Here is a 17,109-nt window from a genome sequence, read left to right as displayed (position 1 = left end):
TCTCTCCAAACATTTCCAGTGCATTAAATGATAAAATATTCCAAAGCCATGCACTTGTACCATGTAGTTTGATCACATTATGCATGTGGGGCATCAAAACAGAATTCCCAATTTGCCTGGCACAAAAATAGTTGCAACTTAATGATACTTAAAAGAGCGTTTTTCTTCAGTGGGGTTGAGTAAGACTAAGGCTCAATCGAATTTGAGGGAGTATTTGCGATTCTCATTGTGTAAGTCCTTCTTGTACGGCTCTCAGCGAGTAAGTACTATTATAGTCACCCCAGGTAAAATAAGCCATAATTGATCTCCCCGGCTTATCATTTTGTTAAAAATAAAAAATTCTTAACTCTTAAAATTGATCATAAAAAGGTCCAGAGAGTCCCACACTAGGAGAAACCATTGCATAGACTAGCCTCCTGCCCTCTAGTCCATTTTGTCACCTATGTTATGATTGGAAGTCTGACTTAACTCTAAACATAAATGAAGCAATATTAATATAACCAATTTGTAACATTTTTCAAACATTAAACAACCATATCCAGTACGTACCAAAAATGCTTTGAAAGAATCATTTCCTCAATCAACTGAAAAGAAGTCAAGGCAAGGCATTCCCTTATCATAAACAATGCAAAAGTATTTCATCAGTCTTTCAATACTCTTTGGAACAGTCCATTTCACGCTCTCTTTCATATCCCCCACCAACGCATAACTCTCAAGAGTGTCTCTTTTAAGTGTAAATATGCTGCTTTTTGCTTGATCATTTCCAGTGGCCTTTAATCACCCATGTCAACCAAAACTATTCCATTTGAATTCTCAAAGTTCTGCAAACTTCAGAGCTTAGTCTCAGCAAAAGAACAATTTTTGGGTTCTTCCTACCTAACCCATTCGTGTACTTTCACCATACCTTCTTCTCATGACTTTGGTGATACTGTATGTGGGTCTGCTTTTGTAGTTAATTTTAACGTTAGCACAGTTGTTCCTTAAAGTTACACTCATATTTTGCGTACGGGTTTATTTCAGTTTTCACTTCTTTCTCTTAAATTTTCCTCTTTTTTCAGTTGGATGGCTGAGTAAGAGCTTACAGATCTTAAGAATTCATCTCCAATTTCCTTGGAAGTGAAATGGGGAGGCAGCTGATTCTCCTGCTGATGAAAATATATTTGACACTTGGTGATATGCAAGTTCATGGATCTGCAGGTAATGTGTTTGATTTTTTGTGTTCTGAGCTGGGTTTCATATTGAATTATGCTCGATCCACATATTTGTTGGATAGAGTACATGTAGAACTCGCAAATTTGCACTGGATCTGTCTCTGGCTTGCTTAGGATTACTGTTTCTGTGATCAAGTAGAGGAAAGCTGATTTATGTTAATTTTGTTGTAGAATGTCTTTAAATTTATATGTTAAACTTACACATTTCGAATTGGACGGTGAATAACCACAGTAGAAATCTGCATTTCATGATACTTACAACGTGGCTTTGTAATGACCATGACTAAATTATGCTTGGTTTATTTTATAAGGTTTACTAGTTGATTAATTTTATGCTGTTTCCTGGACAAATTTTCAACTGGTCACATTTTGGTGATTTTTAATTCTTGAATATTATATGTGTAAGGTAGCCCCATATTTCGCATTAACTGCATATTTTTAATTGAAACTTGATGTTAGATTTAAATTATTGACCAATATTCCTCAACTTTCCTTTCTGATTTAAATTATTGACCAATATAGTATAAGCATTCACATAGAGGGATTGCCACTTTTCCATTTTTCCTTTGTGATGATGTTTCTCTAATGATGCAGTACCACTTCCATCACCACCAAGGAGACTGCCGCGAAAACCGCCAACACCCAATCCTTTCATACCAGGCCAACTACCATCCAGGGTACCAGGTGAACCTTGCAAAATGAGTTCTTAATTTAGTCATTGACAAAAAATTTACATCTCTAGATGCTGGAATTACTTGTTTAAGTTTCAAATAGTGCTAGCATATGTCAGAATAATACTTAAAATGATTAAGTTCAACCTTTCCCATCAACTTTGGCTTTTGGGACAAGTAATAGCTTGCCATGGTATTAAAACATGTGATCTTGAGTTCAAACATTGTCTCCATTCTATGCCTTCAATTCGAAGTTAAAAAATTTCGCTTGCGATAAAAGGTAGCTCATTGATATGTTCCTCTCCTGATTCCTTATTGTCATATATTTTCTCATGATTTAGGAGAGCAGATACTGAAATCACCATGTTCTTCTCTTGATATGTTTGAGTACAACATTTCATGGTATCCATGTAAAGGAGGAACCAAATTTTTAGGTTGAATGAAATTAAGCAACATGTTAAGTATGTAGCAATATTTCTTTAGAGTTGGTCAGTGAACATGTATGAAACCTTGAAAATAATTCATTGTTAAATGACCCTGTTTCAATGTGATGTTACAGACCATGGTGTCACTGCTGCATCAAATCCTCTCAGTTATGGCAGGAAAAGACATGGCAAGCTAGTTAGTTCACCTCACAACAAAGCATTGCCTAATTCATCACCTGTGAATCACTCTCCATCTAAAGGTAATTGGAGTGCGATACAGATTTTTTATTTTCTAACTTTCAAGGTCGGAAGAAGAATTTCTTATATATGCAGAAATATCAAAATTTAAAATGTCTTTTCCTGTTGTAGCAACTCCTCAACATGATCTGGTTCGGCATTCAAGTATTGCACTTCCACCTTCTATGTCATTCTCAGGAGGTCCTGGAAAGAAATGGGTGCATGGTCCTGCATCTCCCCCTTCAATCTCATTTCATAAACATTATCATGCAAGAAAAAAGTTCAACTCTGCTCCAGAACCATCTTATCTGATACATCCACCCACTTACAGCCAGCAAGGTTTGATTCTCCAATTGGAAATAGCTTAAATTAGTTAATTACAAATTCTTTAATTTTGAAGATGAAATCTTTAAATTTATTTTTGTATCTTCTGCAAAATGTAATGTGAAAATTACAGGCCCTTCAGTCTCCCCATTCCAATCTCCCTATCCTTCATCAATAAGCAAGGATTTTCCTGCTCCTGCACCATCACCAACAATACTATCAAGCCACGTCAACAGTATGAGAAAGCTCACTTTAGTCTGTTGCTTATAACCTTGCAGTTATCTTTGGATTGTTTAGTTAAATAAAATTACCTGACAATGACCATGTTTTGTGTTTGCAAGTGCCCATTCTTCCGCCAAAAATTTCTCCTTTGGGTTCTACCCTAAGGAATACAAAGACCCCACCACCCTTACCACTTCTGACTCTACCACCTCCACCTCCTAATGAAGGTACTGAAGCATCTAACTCTCACTGGTTTATATCTAAATAGCATTATTATCAGAATTAGAAAGTAATCACACTATTATCATTATAACAACTATTAATTATGTTTGATATTCCTCCCTGTAGATTGTACATCTATGACATGCACAGAGCCTTTAACATATGCACCTCCAGGGGCACCCTGTGCTTGTGTGTGGCCAATTGAAGTTAAACTCCGCCTTAGCGTTGCAATATACAAGTTCTTCTCTTTGGTTTCAGAGCTTGCTGAGGAAATCGCTGCTAGTATTTCACTAAACCGTAGCCAAGTTCGCATTATGGGAGCAGACGCAGCTAGTCAGCAGCTAGAGAGAACCAGTGTCCTCATCAACCTAGTGCCTAAAGGACTGAAATTCAATGATACTACTTCGTTTTCTATTTATGAGAAATTCTGGCACCGGCAGGTTTCAATCAAGGCTTCAGTTTTTGGTGCATACGAAATACTCTATGTTCACTATCCAGGTTAATTTTGTTCCTCAGCTTCATGTTTTTGGAAAACTTCAAGTAAAATCTCTTCTTAAAATTCATTTTGATAACAGAAACTTCAAATTTTTAAATTTTTAGGGCATTTGAAGCTTGATAACTTCAGCCATTTTTTATTATTAAAGTGATTCGTCAGTGCAGTACGTATTCACCACCTGCTAAAGCAGTTTTATGTGGGAATTTTGTAACTTGCACTTTTCTTTTTGTTCAATTATGAAGGTACAAAGCCCGGTGTTAAAGATGGCATCCAAGTGCCCATTGTATCATTCTTAGAAGTTGTTTTCAATCACTTTTTTTTTTTTTTTTCTTCTGTTTTTTGGTAATTTTGACTTTCATGTATCTGAAGTTTTACTTCTGAATCTCTTATGCTTAAGCAGGTCTTCCCCCGTCTCCCCCTTCAGCACCTTCTAGCATTTCAGCAATAGATGATGGACCATATGCTGGCCACGAGAACAATGGAAGGATAATAAAACCTCTAGGAGTTGCTGTGCCCTGGAGAAAAAAAAATGGACTTGGTGGAAGCATGATTATTGTAATCGTACTGTCATCTTTCACTGCCTTCATTATATGTGTTGGACTCGCTTGCCTTTTGCTGTTGAAATGTGGTTATGGTGCTCAACGTTCTAAACAAATTCCACACGCTTTAATATCCTCGCCTAAAAAGTCATCAGGTACTGCATTTTACCAAATTCTTTGGACTGTATAGACCGTCCACTAATCATGTATCTTGAACCCAGTAATTATTTCTTGAAGTTCTTGTGTCTTTGGTAAAATTTAAGCATCATCTAAATAAATTCCCTATGCAAATTCGATCTTTTGAGTTGAATTACTATCAAGATCATTGCAAATGATAGTCTTCATTTCTTGTCTCCATGATATTTTCTATTCAGCTCTCAAGTTCTGGTCTAGCATACATTGTAGTGAAGTCATACTATTGCTATAAAGCAAGCTCTAATGTGATCTTTGTACATTTTTCTTAATAACGAGAAAAAAAAACAAGAAAAAAAAATGAAAGAGGAGAGTCAACCACATAAATTTTCTAGTTTGAGATTGTGCAGAGTTCACTTAAAGTAATATATATCTAAACTCAGCAGGGGCAGCCAGGTCTCTGATGTTTGGAAGCATGCGTGGTTCTGCATCAATGTCTTATAGTTCTGGCACACTAACATATATAGGAACTGCTAAGACCTTCACTTTGAATGACATAGAGAGAGCCACCAATAACTTTGATCCTTCAACAATACTTGGAGAAGGTGGATTTGGGCTTGTTTACAGTGGCATTTTAGATGATGGGAAGGAGGTGGCTGTGAAGCTTCTCAAGAGAGATGATCAGCATGGCAGCCGTGAGTTCTTGGCAGAAGTTGAGATGCTTAGCCGTCTGCACCACCGAAATTTAGTTAAATTGATTGGTATATGCACAGAGCATCAAGCTCGCTGCCTAGTATATGAACTAGTTCCAAATGGAAGCGTCGAATCCCACTTACATGGTAGGTAGAAGCTCAACAAATTTCCATTTTCCAATGCTTCACACTAGTCTGGTTGAAGTGCCAGATATTTATGGCATTTACATTATGAGCTTCTTTAAGGTGTGACATTCTGAATGCATTTGTTTTGTGTACTTCCAGGTGCTGACAAGAAAATTGATCCGCTTGACTGGGATGCTCGGATGAAGATTGCCCTTGGTGCAGCTCGGGGCTTAGCCTATCTGCATGAAGACTCAAACCCACGTGTTATACATAGAGACTTCAAGTCCAGCAACATCCTATTGGAAGACGATTTTACACCTAAGGTTTCAGATTTTGGATTGGCTAGAACTGCATTAGACGAGGGAAACAAACATATCTCGACACATGTTATGGGAACTTTTGGGTATGAACTCCATTTCTCTTATGCATCATAAATAATCCATGTTTTTGTGGTCATTCTAATCTATTTGATCTGTATCTTTATCCTTCCCTGACAAATGTAGTTTCTTCATGCCGGTGTTTGATTATTAGTTTGCCTTTCCAAATTGGATATCCTGTCTATTTTATCCTACTCTAAATCTTGTTTGCAGTTACTTAGCTCCGGAGTATGCAATGACCGGACATCTTCTTGTGAAAAGTGACGTTTACAGCTATGGTGTAGTACTCCTTGAGCTGCTAACAGGAAGAAAGCCTGTAGACTTGTCGCAGCCACCGGGTCAAGAAAATCTAGTTGCTTGGGCCCGTCCACTTCTAACAAGCGAGGAGGGATTAGAAACAATCATTGATCCAGCTATAAAGTCAAATATTTCAACCAATAGTGTAGCTAAAGCAGCAGCTATTGCATCTATGTGTGTGCAACCAGAAGTGTCTCACCGCCCTTTCATGGGTGAAGTTGTTCAGGCCTTGAAGCTAGTATGCAATGAGTTTGATGAAACACATGATCTGGGGTCAAGAACTTGCAGTCAAGAGGATCTTTTGATTGATTTAGATAGTAAGAGTAAGAAAGTTTCAAGTGAGATTGTGGAAATCTCACACGCCCATCAACCACTTTCTGGCTATGATTCTAGCCATGACACCAAGATAGCATTATCAGCATCAGATTTGTTGAGTACCTCTGTGGGACTTGAGGGTCAAGAATTCGAGTCTTTCAGGAGACAATCCACTTCAGGGCCTCTGAGGGTGGGGAGGAAAAGGCAGTTTTGGCAGAGATTAAGAAGTTTGTCAGGAGGCAGCATGAGTGAGCATGGGGTTGCATTGAAATTATGGCCAGAATCTCATTAGCTCCTGCTGAAGCCCCATCGATGTACAATTGCAATCTCTTCGATACAAGATTGGAGTTTGCTTTCATGGACAAGAAGAACAAGGTCTAGACTTGCATTACATGCTGTTGTGAAAATAGTTGGTCTGGTCTTGAATAAAATGCTGACGACCAAATGGTTGCTTTCATAGAACAAGATCAAGGTCTAGACTTATATAACATATGCTGACGCCCATATCAGCAATGAAGTTAGGTGTGGCAGTGAAAAATTCCAAAATGCAAAACAAAATTTGGATACGTTATTTCAACCCCATTGAATCTCTTGGATGTTTGTGGAGGTCTGGTCTTGAATAAATCATCCACATCTGCTCCTTCTTGGTACAGTTCTTGGAGTTGCTTGCTGTCTTCTTTGAAACGTTAAAGCTTTATATATATATATATATATATATATATATATATATATATATATATATATATATATCAGGCTCCTTTGGCCAAGGAACCAAAAAGTTTGAGGTTGTAATATATAAATTCTATTCGATTTTGAGCCTGTTTGGAATTGCGTTTGAGAATTAAGTCAAAAAATATTTTTTGGCAAAAGCTTCATTTTTAAGTTCTTGTCAAAAGTATGTTTTGGCAATTTTTAGGTTTTTTGGACCCTTAAAAGCGCTTTCAATTTTTTTTTACCAAACAGGTACTTTTTTTCAAACGAACTTTTTGAATGTTAAATACATTTTTATGTCCTTCAAATACACACCCAAACAGGCCTTTCTTAGCTGCTTGATGTAGTACTTCTAGTAGTTTTGCATATAGATTTTAATTCTGCATTATCAATCTTTGGAACTATGAAGCCTAATTGGCCACTTAATGAAACAGAGTTTCAAATACATTTTGAGAAGGCAATTCTTTCCAATTCTTCTCAACTTTTTTCTCATTTTTAGTTGATTTGACACCATTAACACTTAACTCAACTCAAAAAATTTCTACTTTATTCAAAATTTTACGTTCTCCAAACAACCAAAACATAATCTCAACTTTTTTTTTTTTCTTTTTTTTTTTCTCTTTTTTAGTGGATTTGACATTACTAACACTCAACTCGAATTTTCAACTTTATTCAAAGTTTTATATTCTTCAAACAACTTAAACATAATCTTAATTATTTTTTCTCTTCGATATTCACAATTTTGAATTCAGTTCAATAGAATAGAAAAAAATCGCAAATCCAAACAAGTCCAAAAATGTAACACCCACACCCTGCACTAAAATAGGATTCAAGAGTCTTCGGCTTATGGGCCTCATCACTGGACTTCCAAATGTTCTGGACCCGGCCCCATGCTTCGTATCTTCCTCCAATAATTGAAGTGTCCAGTTCCTCCATCAGCGTCATCTCACCCATTTATGATCAACACCTCCCTTTTGCAGGCGCCGGGAATCCACAGTCAGGAATCAAAGCAGTAGTCAGGACTCAGGCGGTTTGTCAAAAATCTGACATGAAGGAACAAGACTTTCGGCGAATCCATGGAGCCCCGAGTTGGATGGATGGATGATAGACCCGTGATTGACCCGCTGAACGTCGTCAGTCCCATCATCTCCTATACAAACGCACATGCTCATAAGTCAAATTTGAGAGCCCATTTTTCAGAGTAAATGAAATATCCAAAGATTCAGGGTTGAGGCCTGAGGCTGAGGGTGCCATGAATATGTAGGGAACTGAGGTTTACTACAAGTCTGCCAATGGAGGCCATCGATGTGTGGGAAGCAGAGGTTTATCTGTGCAAGAAATATATAATAAACGAAAATATTTATACTAAGGCTCCATTTAATACATAAAATTGTTTCCTTCGTAAAATGTTTTTAGAAAAATCATTTTTCCTGAAAATATTTTTCGTCGAAAACATTTTACAGCGTTTAGTTTGCACACGGAAAATATATTTTTTTTATATATATTTTTTTCAATAAGGTCCCCGTCGGAACTTGCATGGGACTTGTTCGAGACCCCGTAGGGACCTGCCTGGAACCCCGCCGAAACTTAATCGGGACTTGTCTGAGACCTCGCCGGACCTACCCGGAACTTGACCCGGACCCTCCCGAGACTTGACCGGGACCCGACTGGGACTTGCCTGGGACCTGCCCAAGACTTGACCGGGACCTGACCGAGACTTGCTTGGGACTTGACCGCGACCCCTCTGGGACTTGACTAAGACCCGCCCGGGACTTGCCCGGGACCCGGGCGGGTCTTGGGCAGGTCTAGTCAAGTCTCGGGCGGGTTTCAGTGGGGTCCCAGGCAAGTCTTGGACGGGTCTCGGTCAAGTCCCGGCGGGTCCTAATTAGGTCCCGGGCAGGTTCGGTCAAGTCCCGAGCAGGTCTCAATCAAGTCCAGGGCAGGTCCCTGGCAGATCCCAGTCAAGTCCTGGCGGGTCCCGGTTAGGTCCCGAGCAGGTTCGGTCAAGTCCCAAGCAGGTCTCGGTCAAGTTCAGGGCAGGTCTCAGGCGGGTCCCAAGCAAGTCCCAGTCAGATCTCGGTCAAGTCTCGGGCAGGTCCCGGGTGGGTCCCAGTCAAGTCTTGGTCAGGTCCTGGTCAAGTCCTGGGCAGGTCCCGCCGAGGTCCCGGGCGGGTCCCGGTCAAGTCTTAGGCAGGTTCCGGACAGGTCTTGGGCGGGTCCGGATCAAGTCCCGGGAGGGTCTCAGTCAGGTCTCAGGCGGGTCCCGGTCAAGTGCTGGCGAGGTTTTGGGCGGGTCTTGGCAAGATCCATCGATTTAAGAATAAGATGCTCATAGTCGGAAAGTAGTTTACGGTTTTCAAAACCGTAAACCATTTTCCAAAAATTAAAGAAGAATTTTCGGTCAAAAAGAAAATATTTTTCGTTGACCACTATTTTACGTCGAAGTAAACACCGTAAAATACGGAAATTATTTTCTGGAAACAATTTTACGTCGAAGTAAACGAAGCCTAATTATAGTTAATTATATAATAAGCTAAAATATATGATAAAGAAGTATATGATAATTACAGTAAGTATACTAATTATCATATAATCTTTGGCTAGCCCATCGAGAATGCTTGTATTTTAGGAATTAGGATTCACTTAGTTTAAATGATAAGGAGAATATCCAGTTGGTTATATTTGGATGGGTACTTTTATCTCCTTAAAAAGTAAAAGGACACAAATATCCATCACATATAACTAATTAAATATTATTCCGCTAAATGAACCGAAGAAGATATTATTTCGTATTTTTATGAGGACTTTTTTTGTAATACCAATTGTCCTTTTCATTTTTTTTCTTTTTTCTTTTTTATTTTCCCCTTGAAAACATAAAGAAAACAATCTGCACAATGATGATAGGCTTGCAATGACATATATATTCCCTATAAATCATTATTTCTTCAATTACAGGCCTTTTATTCAAGTAGAAAAAGAAAAACAAGCAAAAATGAAAAAGAATACTTTTTTTTTTTTTTCTATTCAATACATAGAAAAAGGGTTACAAGAAATCAAACATTCACAAAGGGGTGAATGTCCCTAACAACAAAGCACAAACAGAAGAGGCAATACAAAGGTAAAACTAAATAGTAACTTAGTAAGCAATAGATCCATTAAATATTCAAAGAAAATCATTAACGATATGGGCCTTTCTAAGAACCTCACAACGCAATAACATATGGCAAAAGGACACCATGAAGAGCCCCGAGCAGTAACACCAACAACCACGGTGAAGTGGTTGTAAGGGAAAGGCATTGCCGAGCGGCAATAGAATCTGAGGATATAGCATTAGCAGAAACCTGATGTCAATTAACTTACACGAGAATTAGTTACTGAGAAATCTAGGAAAAGAATCTTCACTCCTGAAACTTTATGGCCAAAACCCTAAACCTTGGCTCAACTAAGCCTAATATTGCATGCTTAGTTGAGAAGAGGTTTCCTTCCCTTTGCAAAACCAAAATCACATATTGCATGCTTTTCTGCAGTTCTCTCAGCAGCAACAAAATGGATGGTTATGAAAAATAGTGGAGAATACTTATTAACATTACAATTAGCTAGCGTGAAAATAAGGATTTTCCACTGTCAAGCCATTTTCTACATATTACTGCTAGGAATTAAAAACACTAGAGTTACATTTCCACTATAATTACTAACCAAGGCTTCTCCATTTATCCTTCCATGCTTCCTCATATGCCAGCTGCTCTTCCTAATCTGTCCCTCAAAATCTTCACTCCCATGTACCTGAATTTCACCAAAAATAAAAAATAAACATGTTGAGAAAATGGGAAAAACAAAATTATAATTGTGTTTTAGCTTTCTTCTTATCTTATACCTGCCCATCATCATGACAGTGCCTTGAGGATTTGTGCCTGGAGATTCTCTAAATGTTGAGCCATCAACAACACGTAGCCTGTGAACACCAAGAACCTTGTAGTCATTGCTAACCACCTTGCCCACATGGCACCCACCATGGTAGTGCCAAATGGTGATAACAGTGTCTTTGCAGAACTGCTCCATGGACGTTGTGTCATTGGTCTGCTTAGGAATGAGGTTAACATTAGCCTTGACACTCATGTTAAGTATCTTCTCCACAGTTTGCTTCTCACACCGTGTGTAGTTTGTGAAGTGTTGCGACTGGGCAATCTTCGTGGCCATGCGAATCCCTTCAACGCAGCGTTGAAGATCATATGGATGCTTGAAGTAGTTGAAGGTGACAGAAGGGTTGTCATCAACATTGGTGTTGATCAGTTTGAGATCCCCTGTAGAAATTGGGGTGGCAATTTTTTCTAGTATGAAGCCTCCCTTGAATGCTTCATGGGGTATATCTCTCTTGCCTTTGATGTAAGCTTGAATGGCCTCTGGTGTTCTCTGCTTTGGAGGAATCGTTGAGAGCTGCCCAATCTAGCCATACCACAAAATGCTACTCATGATTTGTATTTCATAGTCAAAGAAACTTCAAGAAAGAGTGTTAACACACTCTCATTCGCACGCTCTCAACTACATACTCTCTAACAAGATAATGAAAATTACCATTATCATTATTGAATTTGGAATTCAATGGCGATTTTCATTGTCCCGTAAGGGAATGTGCACTTGAAATTGTGATAGTGAGAGTGTGTGTAACATGTTGCTTACCTCGGCCGACATGATGCCATGGTGGCAATGAATGCTGTCTTTGGATTGTCCAAAGCCACTGCTGGCTTCAATATACACACCCTTCTTTGTTATCCCTACAGTTTGTATGAGTGACTGAGTAACTGGCCTATTAGTGGGAACAAAAACAGTGTTCATGGGGTTGTCCGCCATGCCTTTCCCAACATACTTGTTATCAACCACCACCGGAATTTTCAACTTTTCGAGCTCAGCTTTTGGTCCAATACCACTTAGCAGCAGCATTTGAGGGGTCCCAATTGCTCCACAAGACAAAATGACTTCACTCCTTGGCTTATTTACAAGAAGTGCTTGATGTTTGTTACCCTTTTCGTCTGCGAAAATGACCCCCACAGCCTTTGGTTGCTCTCCTATATTATACATTTACCATCTCATTAGCTATTCAAGCTCACCTTAATTAATATTTTTCATTAGCTAATAAGCTCCAGGCGAGTAATTCTATAAGTTCCTCTTGTGTCACTCTATAAATCAAAATTCAATAACGATCAATCACAGACCCAATAGTAATTTTTAAGAGCCACATCATTCTTAGAATAACACAAAAGAGATTTGTAGCATTACTCACCCCAAACTCTTATATTATGTGACTGGAAAAGGTCACAACAACGTATAAATCATGTTACATTAATTGATGAAGATGTTAACAACACACCTGTTGTGTCAAAAACAATGTTTTGGACAGTGGCATGAATCAGGACGGTGAGCTTGCGAGGGTTCGCTGAAGCAAGCAGTTCAGCAGCAGTGTGACGGCGGCCAAACCTGTCAAAAATGGTCCCTCCAATCTTTGTTCCATAAATGTGATCATATGTGAAGCCATTAAAAGGTGACACCCCTACATCCAGAAGGCTGTCCCTTACAGCTTTCTGCCATGGAGCAAGCTTTGGGCGGTGCACAATTTTCTTCTCAACAAAAGGGTAGGACTCATTTACTAGCTTCACATCCCAACCCTCCTTCTCTACAAACCTGCATGCCACATTCTTTACATAAAAATTTCACCAAATTTTGAGCTTTTATAGCTGGCATTTGATCTGTATGACCACATTTGCTCATGCCAAATCCGTGTGTTCTATTAATTAATGAGAAAAATTTTCATTTTTACATATTTTTGTTCATATTTTATCTGCAAGTTTTCAATCTTCAGACAAGTTAGTTTGGGTGCAATTTGAAATATGGGTAGGTGGGTTACCAAAAGTGGTGGTGGTGGTGTAATTTGGGTAGGTGGGTTAGCAAAAGGATCATGAATTTATGACTTCCTAAATTGTACCGTTTCCTTTTAATTAGATCTACCAGACTTACCTAATCACTTTCCCACTGGGAAAATTATGTGGAGAGATTTTATGACTAGCATTTAATGGATCAGTTTTTTTCGCGAGGAAGATGAAAATCATAAATGTTCTTAGATAGTGCAAAGGCACAGTCATGAATATCACCTATCCAACTTTCAATATTTTCAAAAAAATCCTAACAAAGAGTATTATTTTTGTGGAGTAAGCTTGAAACCGTTAGAATATAAATTAAATAGTTAAATTTACCGTTTCTTATAAGCTAAAATGTTTGGGATAAGTGGTATTTAACATAAACTTTCTTTTAGGATGGTCCACAAGTTCTGATGCAGTTGTTTTACATTACAATGTTGCACAGATGACACTAACATCTACATCCTTTTGATGTTAGAAAGTGACTTCTAACTTTATTTAGCATCTAGAAGACTTGAGACAGAATCTAAGCAGCTCTGTGGTTAAAATGGAGCTTAGCTACATCAACAAGGGACTAAGAAAATGCAGAACTTCAACAGATAAAAGAAAAACCAGTAGAAGTAAATCTGGGAATGGCCAAAAACATGACCCCACCCAATTGGCAGAGATGGTTTAGAATTTGCCATGCTAGAGTATCAAAGAAACCATGAAGATGCAACAAAATGTGAGGCATTAAGTGTTCATATCAATGCTTACCAAAAATTAGTACATTGTTTAATTATATATATATATTCTGAAATATTGTGTGCATGAGAGCAAAACATTAAACATACCTTGAGCTTGCCCTAGTGTAGAAGCCAGCATTTATGCAAGTGCCACCACCCAAAACTCTAGCTCTAGTATTAATAACTCCATCTGTGGAAACGAAGAATTGGGAAGCAGAAGTTGGAGAAGTGTCTGCTAGGGCAATGTGGAAGTTCTTTAAGAATGAGACGTTTGCATTGGAGAAAGGAACACCCCCTCTTTCAAGCAACAGGACACTGAAGTTTTGAGAGAGGGTGGCTGCCAAGGGGCACCCAGCTGTGCCACCTCCCACAATTATGTAGTCATAAGCATTGTTCCCACCACTGGATGATGAGAATGATGATGATCCTGAGAATGAGCTTGCACTTCTGATAAATGGGTACCGGTATTTGTAGTAATCCTCCTTACCTGCATTGCAATCTTTAATTAGTTTATTACAAAAAGGGGGAAGAAAAAAAAAATAAAACAAAACAAAACAAAATAAAACCCAAATTTCTAGAGAGAAACCCATTAGTACTCCATTGAAGTTGGAGACTGAAAAATGGATAAAAATTGTAGCTTTTTCCCCCTTATGCTTTTGAGGTAAAAATTTCAATGAGGTATAAGAGGCAGATATTCTTAGAGAAAACTCGTCTCTTTGATCCACTACCTGCATTCACCGACAGTCTTGAAAGACTATCCCATACTGCATTTACAAAAATTCTTCTTTCTAATAAAATCTTGAAATAGAACTATCCCATTTCTTCCCATATCAAATCCGTGGAGGATCAAGTATAAAAAAAAATCAAAAAAATCAAAAATTAAAAAAATTAAAAATTTAAAAAAAAAATCTAAGGAAAACTTAGAAAAGTGAGCCAATCAAAGGCAAGGAAGATGGGAAACAAGCCATCTAAGTGGAGATAACTAAGAACATAGAAACTCATTTGGTTTCCATCTGTTGGCCTGCTAATCTTGAAGTGAAAAGTTATGCTTAACACACACACACAGAGATCGAAAACTAGTATATATATATATATATAGGGAACCATATAGCTAGAGATGCTGAAAGAAACGGGAGGAAGCAGAGAACCTTGAGAAGTAGAGAGTATGTGGGAGAGCCATAGAACTAAACAGAAAAGCAGCTTCACTGTTCCGACCAAAGCCATTGAAAGGCAGACAAAGTCCTCAGAACACCTGCAGAAAATGAACTTCTCTGTGACCTCTATGTGGCTGCCTCTGGTTGGCCTTGTTTTATGTGTGTCTACAGTTATATATATACACCTAAAAAAGCTACGAAATATGTTCGCATGGAGTTAATTAAAGCATAATAAGAATCATCATCATCAGAAAACAATGAAAATGAAAGAAAGATGGACAACCAACAGGAAATCAGCACTCAATTGCATTTAAGACGACTGAAACTACAACTGCAAAAGTTATTTAATGGTGAAATGAATGCAACAGTTGGAGTTAGGAATGCATGGCCGTTGGATTAATTCCTTTGTGATCTGATCATGCCCGTCCATGACAGCTAGCTCTTTCACCAACCTTGCTACACTATGAGAAAAGGGTGTCTATCTAATTATCCATATATATATAAATATCTTTTCAACAGGGGATCCTGTTTTCTCTGTTTTGGGTAATTAAAGAAAAAAATAGCTCTGTCTATGATTTCCCACTCATAACAAGTTATGATTTCCACGTGTATACGTTTCTTAATTTCTTCAAGCACCAAAATACGTAAAAATTCTCAAGTGGGTCTCACAATATTGTTTGTGTGGGTGATGCATGGCGCTGGATCATGATCATTGCTGACAACTTCAAAATGTGGCAATCAAAATATTGACGGGTGGAGGGGAATGAGTTTGAGATCATAAATGTCCAACAACTCAGCTACAAAAATGTCCCAAACACTACTCTAAATCGCTCATCATTCATCAATATCAGCAACTGGATCTATGTAACTATCAAGATTAATCAACCACTTCCCAGCTCTATGGTAGAGGGACCCCAGGTATCATCTGCAATATTGATGTTTAGTATCTTGATGTTTACTGTTTAAGCTCTTAAATTTTATAAGAGGGGGATGGCGATCCGTCTTCTTCACATGTGTTGGGTTTGGATTGCGTCAATGTATATATAAAAGACTATATAAACCTCTCAATCCTTATGTGGCATGCATTTCAAAACATGCACAACTCACTAATTTCGTGTTCAATTTGAATTTGCAGATCATATAAAAAATTGTTAGTCCTATTTTCAAGTATCGTACTTTTAGAGATTTGAATTTTTCATTAAAAGCTTAAATATTGTCTCAGAAATGGCATGGTCCTAATGATTATTTGGAAGATGACATGCATGCCAGATTTTTTTTTTTTTTTTTTTTTCATGACAGAGATTTGATATAAATGATAGCAGACAGGTTTTTAACCAACCTCTTAATATAAGTTTAGCGCCCAGATAAATAGTTTGCCTTTTTTTAAGCGTTTATCGTGTCATTGCAGCAGTGTGGTGTGTGTATTATCATGACAAACGAATTGGTGGGAAGGTGACTTCGATGCAGGAGTAAATGCGGCTAGCTGGTCAATTAGGTGCCTTTCAAGGAGTGGTTACTTCGGACATTACCATGGTAGTACTTATTGTTAAAAATTGTTTAAGAAGGGCCTAGACAGAAAATTGAAGACACTCCTTCAAAATCAGCTTAGCCCCACTAAGACATCAGCGAATTCTCAAGATGGCTAATACTAATCAAGCTAGTGTGAGTGATTTTCCATTGCGAAAATTCGAGTTCACACCCTAGTACATGCCTAGATCTCATTAAGATTTTCTTGAGACCGCTAACCATCGCCACTGGTGGTCGCCGGTTCGTGTATTCATTCTTAAAGTGCAGAAGGTGCCCCCCACATGCACGGATCGAATAGGAATTCCTTTGCGTGGGCGTGGGTTCAAAGAACTATTTACGCTAAAAAAATTCAAATCTTAGACCTGTTAAAATACCGTCCCCTTGTATCAATGAGTTCTTGTACACTCACAATGTTTAATGAGAAGCTTTGCCAGTGCACCAACCACATAGCCACCGAGTCAATAAACTTTGACCCATGAGTAGTAACTCTTTTAGAAGTAAATTAATGCCATTGAATCAATGAGGCCATGTGGGGTTGGTTTGAGTAATGGTCATCTCCTTCTTCTTTTTTTCTCATGGGTTTTTATGTATATGAGTAAATGGCTAAAATGCTATAAAATTAGCTTAAATGAGAAGACTTTTGCTAATAAAAGTTGTTTGGATAAACAAAAAAGAAAAAGAAGATGGCCTTATAAGGATTATAATGAAGGAAACTCGCCTAGATAACCAACACTTTGGCATTACTTCTCTTCAGTCTGCATTACCTCTCATACGTTACCTATTATGGAATATTGCTA

General features: G+C 38.1%; 2 protein-coding genes across 5 annotated transcripts; one reads left to right on the top strand and one right to left on the bottom strand.

Moving 5' to 3' along the window:
* Positions 1 to 668: 668 nt before the first annotated feature.
* On the top strand, positions 669 to 7,442 carry LOC132188448 (receptor-like serine/threonine-protein kinase ALE2). Of its 4 annotated transcripts, none has more exons than XM_059602899.2 (12): positions 669 to 889; positions 1,059 to 1,197; positions 1,806 to 1,895; positions 2,442 to 2,567; positions 2,677 to 2,883; positions 3,002 to 3,103; positions 3,210 to 3,317; positions 3,439 to 3,810; positions 4,209 to 4,502; positions 4,923 to 5,318; positions 5,457 to 5,700; positions 5,888 to 7,442. In XM_059602899.2, the coding sequence occupies exons 2-12, from the start codon at positions 1,122 to 1,124 to the stop codon at positions 6,576 to 6,578; spliced, it is 2,706 nt and encodes a 901-aa protein (XP_059458882.2). In that variant the 5' UTR covers positions 669 to 889; positions 1,059 to 1,121; the 3' UTR covers positions 6,579 to 7,442. The 4 variants fall into 4 exon arrangements, with proteins under 4 accessions (XP_059458882.2, XP_059458884.2, XP_059458881.2 ...); XM_059602901.2 differs by having other exon boundaries at positions 669 to 930; positions 4,926 to 5,318; XM_059602898.2 differs by having other exon boundaries at positions 669 to 930.
* A 2,943-nt stretch (positions 7,443 to 10,385) lies between these two features.
* On the bottom strand, positions 10,386 to 15,059 carry HTH (Glucose-methanol-choline (GMC) oxidoreductase family protein). The gene is made up of 6 exons (XM_059601270.2): positions 14,780 to 15,059; positions 13,740 to 14,118; positions 12,363 to 12,673; positions 11,675 to 12,060; positions 10,872 to 11,440; positions 10,386 to 10,780 (listed from the first exon to the last, which is right to left on the bottom strand). The coding sequence occupies exons 1-6, from the start codon at positions 14,853 to 14,855 to the stop codon at positions 10,726 to 10,728; spliced, it is 1,776 nt and encodes a 591-aa protein (XP_059457253.1). The 5' UTR covers positions 14,856 to 15,059; the 3' UTR covers positions 10,386 to 10,725.
* Between the last annotated feature and the right edge of the window lie 2,050 nt (positions 15,060 to 17,109).

Source organism: Corylus avellana, chromosome 6, assembly GCF_965113065.1.
Source record: "Corylus avellana chromosome 6, dhCorAvel1.hap1.2, whole genome shotgun sequence".
NCBI classification, from domain to species: Eukaryota; Viridiplantae; Streptophyta; class Magnoliopsida; order Fagales; family Betulaceae; genus Corylus; species Corylus avellana.
Note: the sequence above shows the minus strand (reverse complement) of the source record. Positions and strands in the feature narration are given on the sequence as shown.

Bases quoted from the DNA above. Each gene is read 5' to 3' on its own strand.
- LOC132188448 (XM_059602899.2), top strand. From the start codon at position 1,122: ATGGGGAGGCAGCTGATTCTCCTGCTGATGAAAATATATTTGACACTT. The intron at 3,318-3,438 runs GTACTGAAGCAT...TCCTCCCTGTAG, and splicing joins ACCTCCACCTCCTAATGAAG to ATTGTACATCTATGACATGC. The intron at 4,503-4,922 runs GTACTGCATTTT...ATCTAAACTCAG, and splicing joins CTCGCCTAAAAAGTCATCAG to CAGGGGCAGCCAGGTCTCTG.
- HTH (XM_059601270.2), bottom strand. From the start codon at position 14,855: ATGGCTTTGGTCGGAACAGTGAAGCTGCTTTTCTGTTTAGTTCTATGG. The intron at 12,674-13,739 runs GTATGTTTAATG...TGTGGCATGCAG, and splicing joins TACACTAGGGCAAGCTCAAG to GTTTGTAGAGAAGGAGGGTT. The intron at 12,061-12,362 runs GTGTGTTGTTAA...TGTATAATATAG, and splicing joins CATTGTTTTTGACACAACAG to GAGAGCAACCAAAGGCTGTG.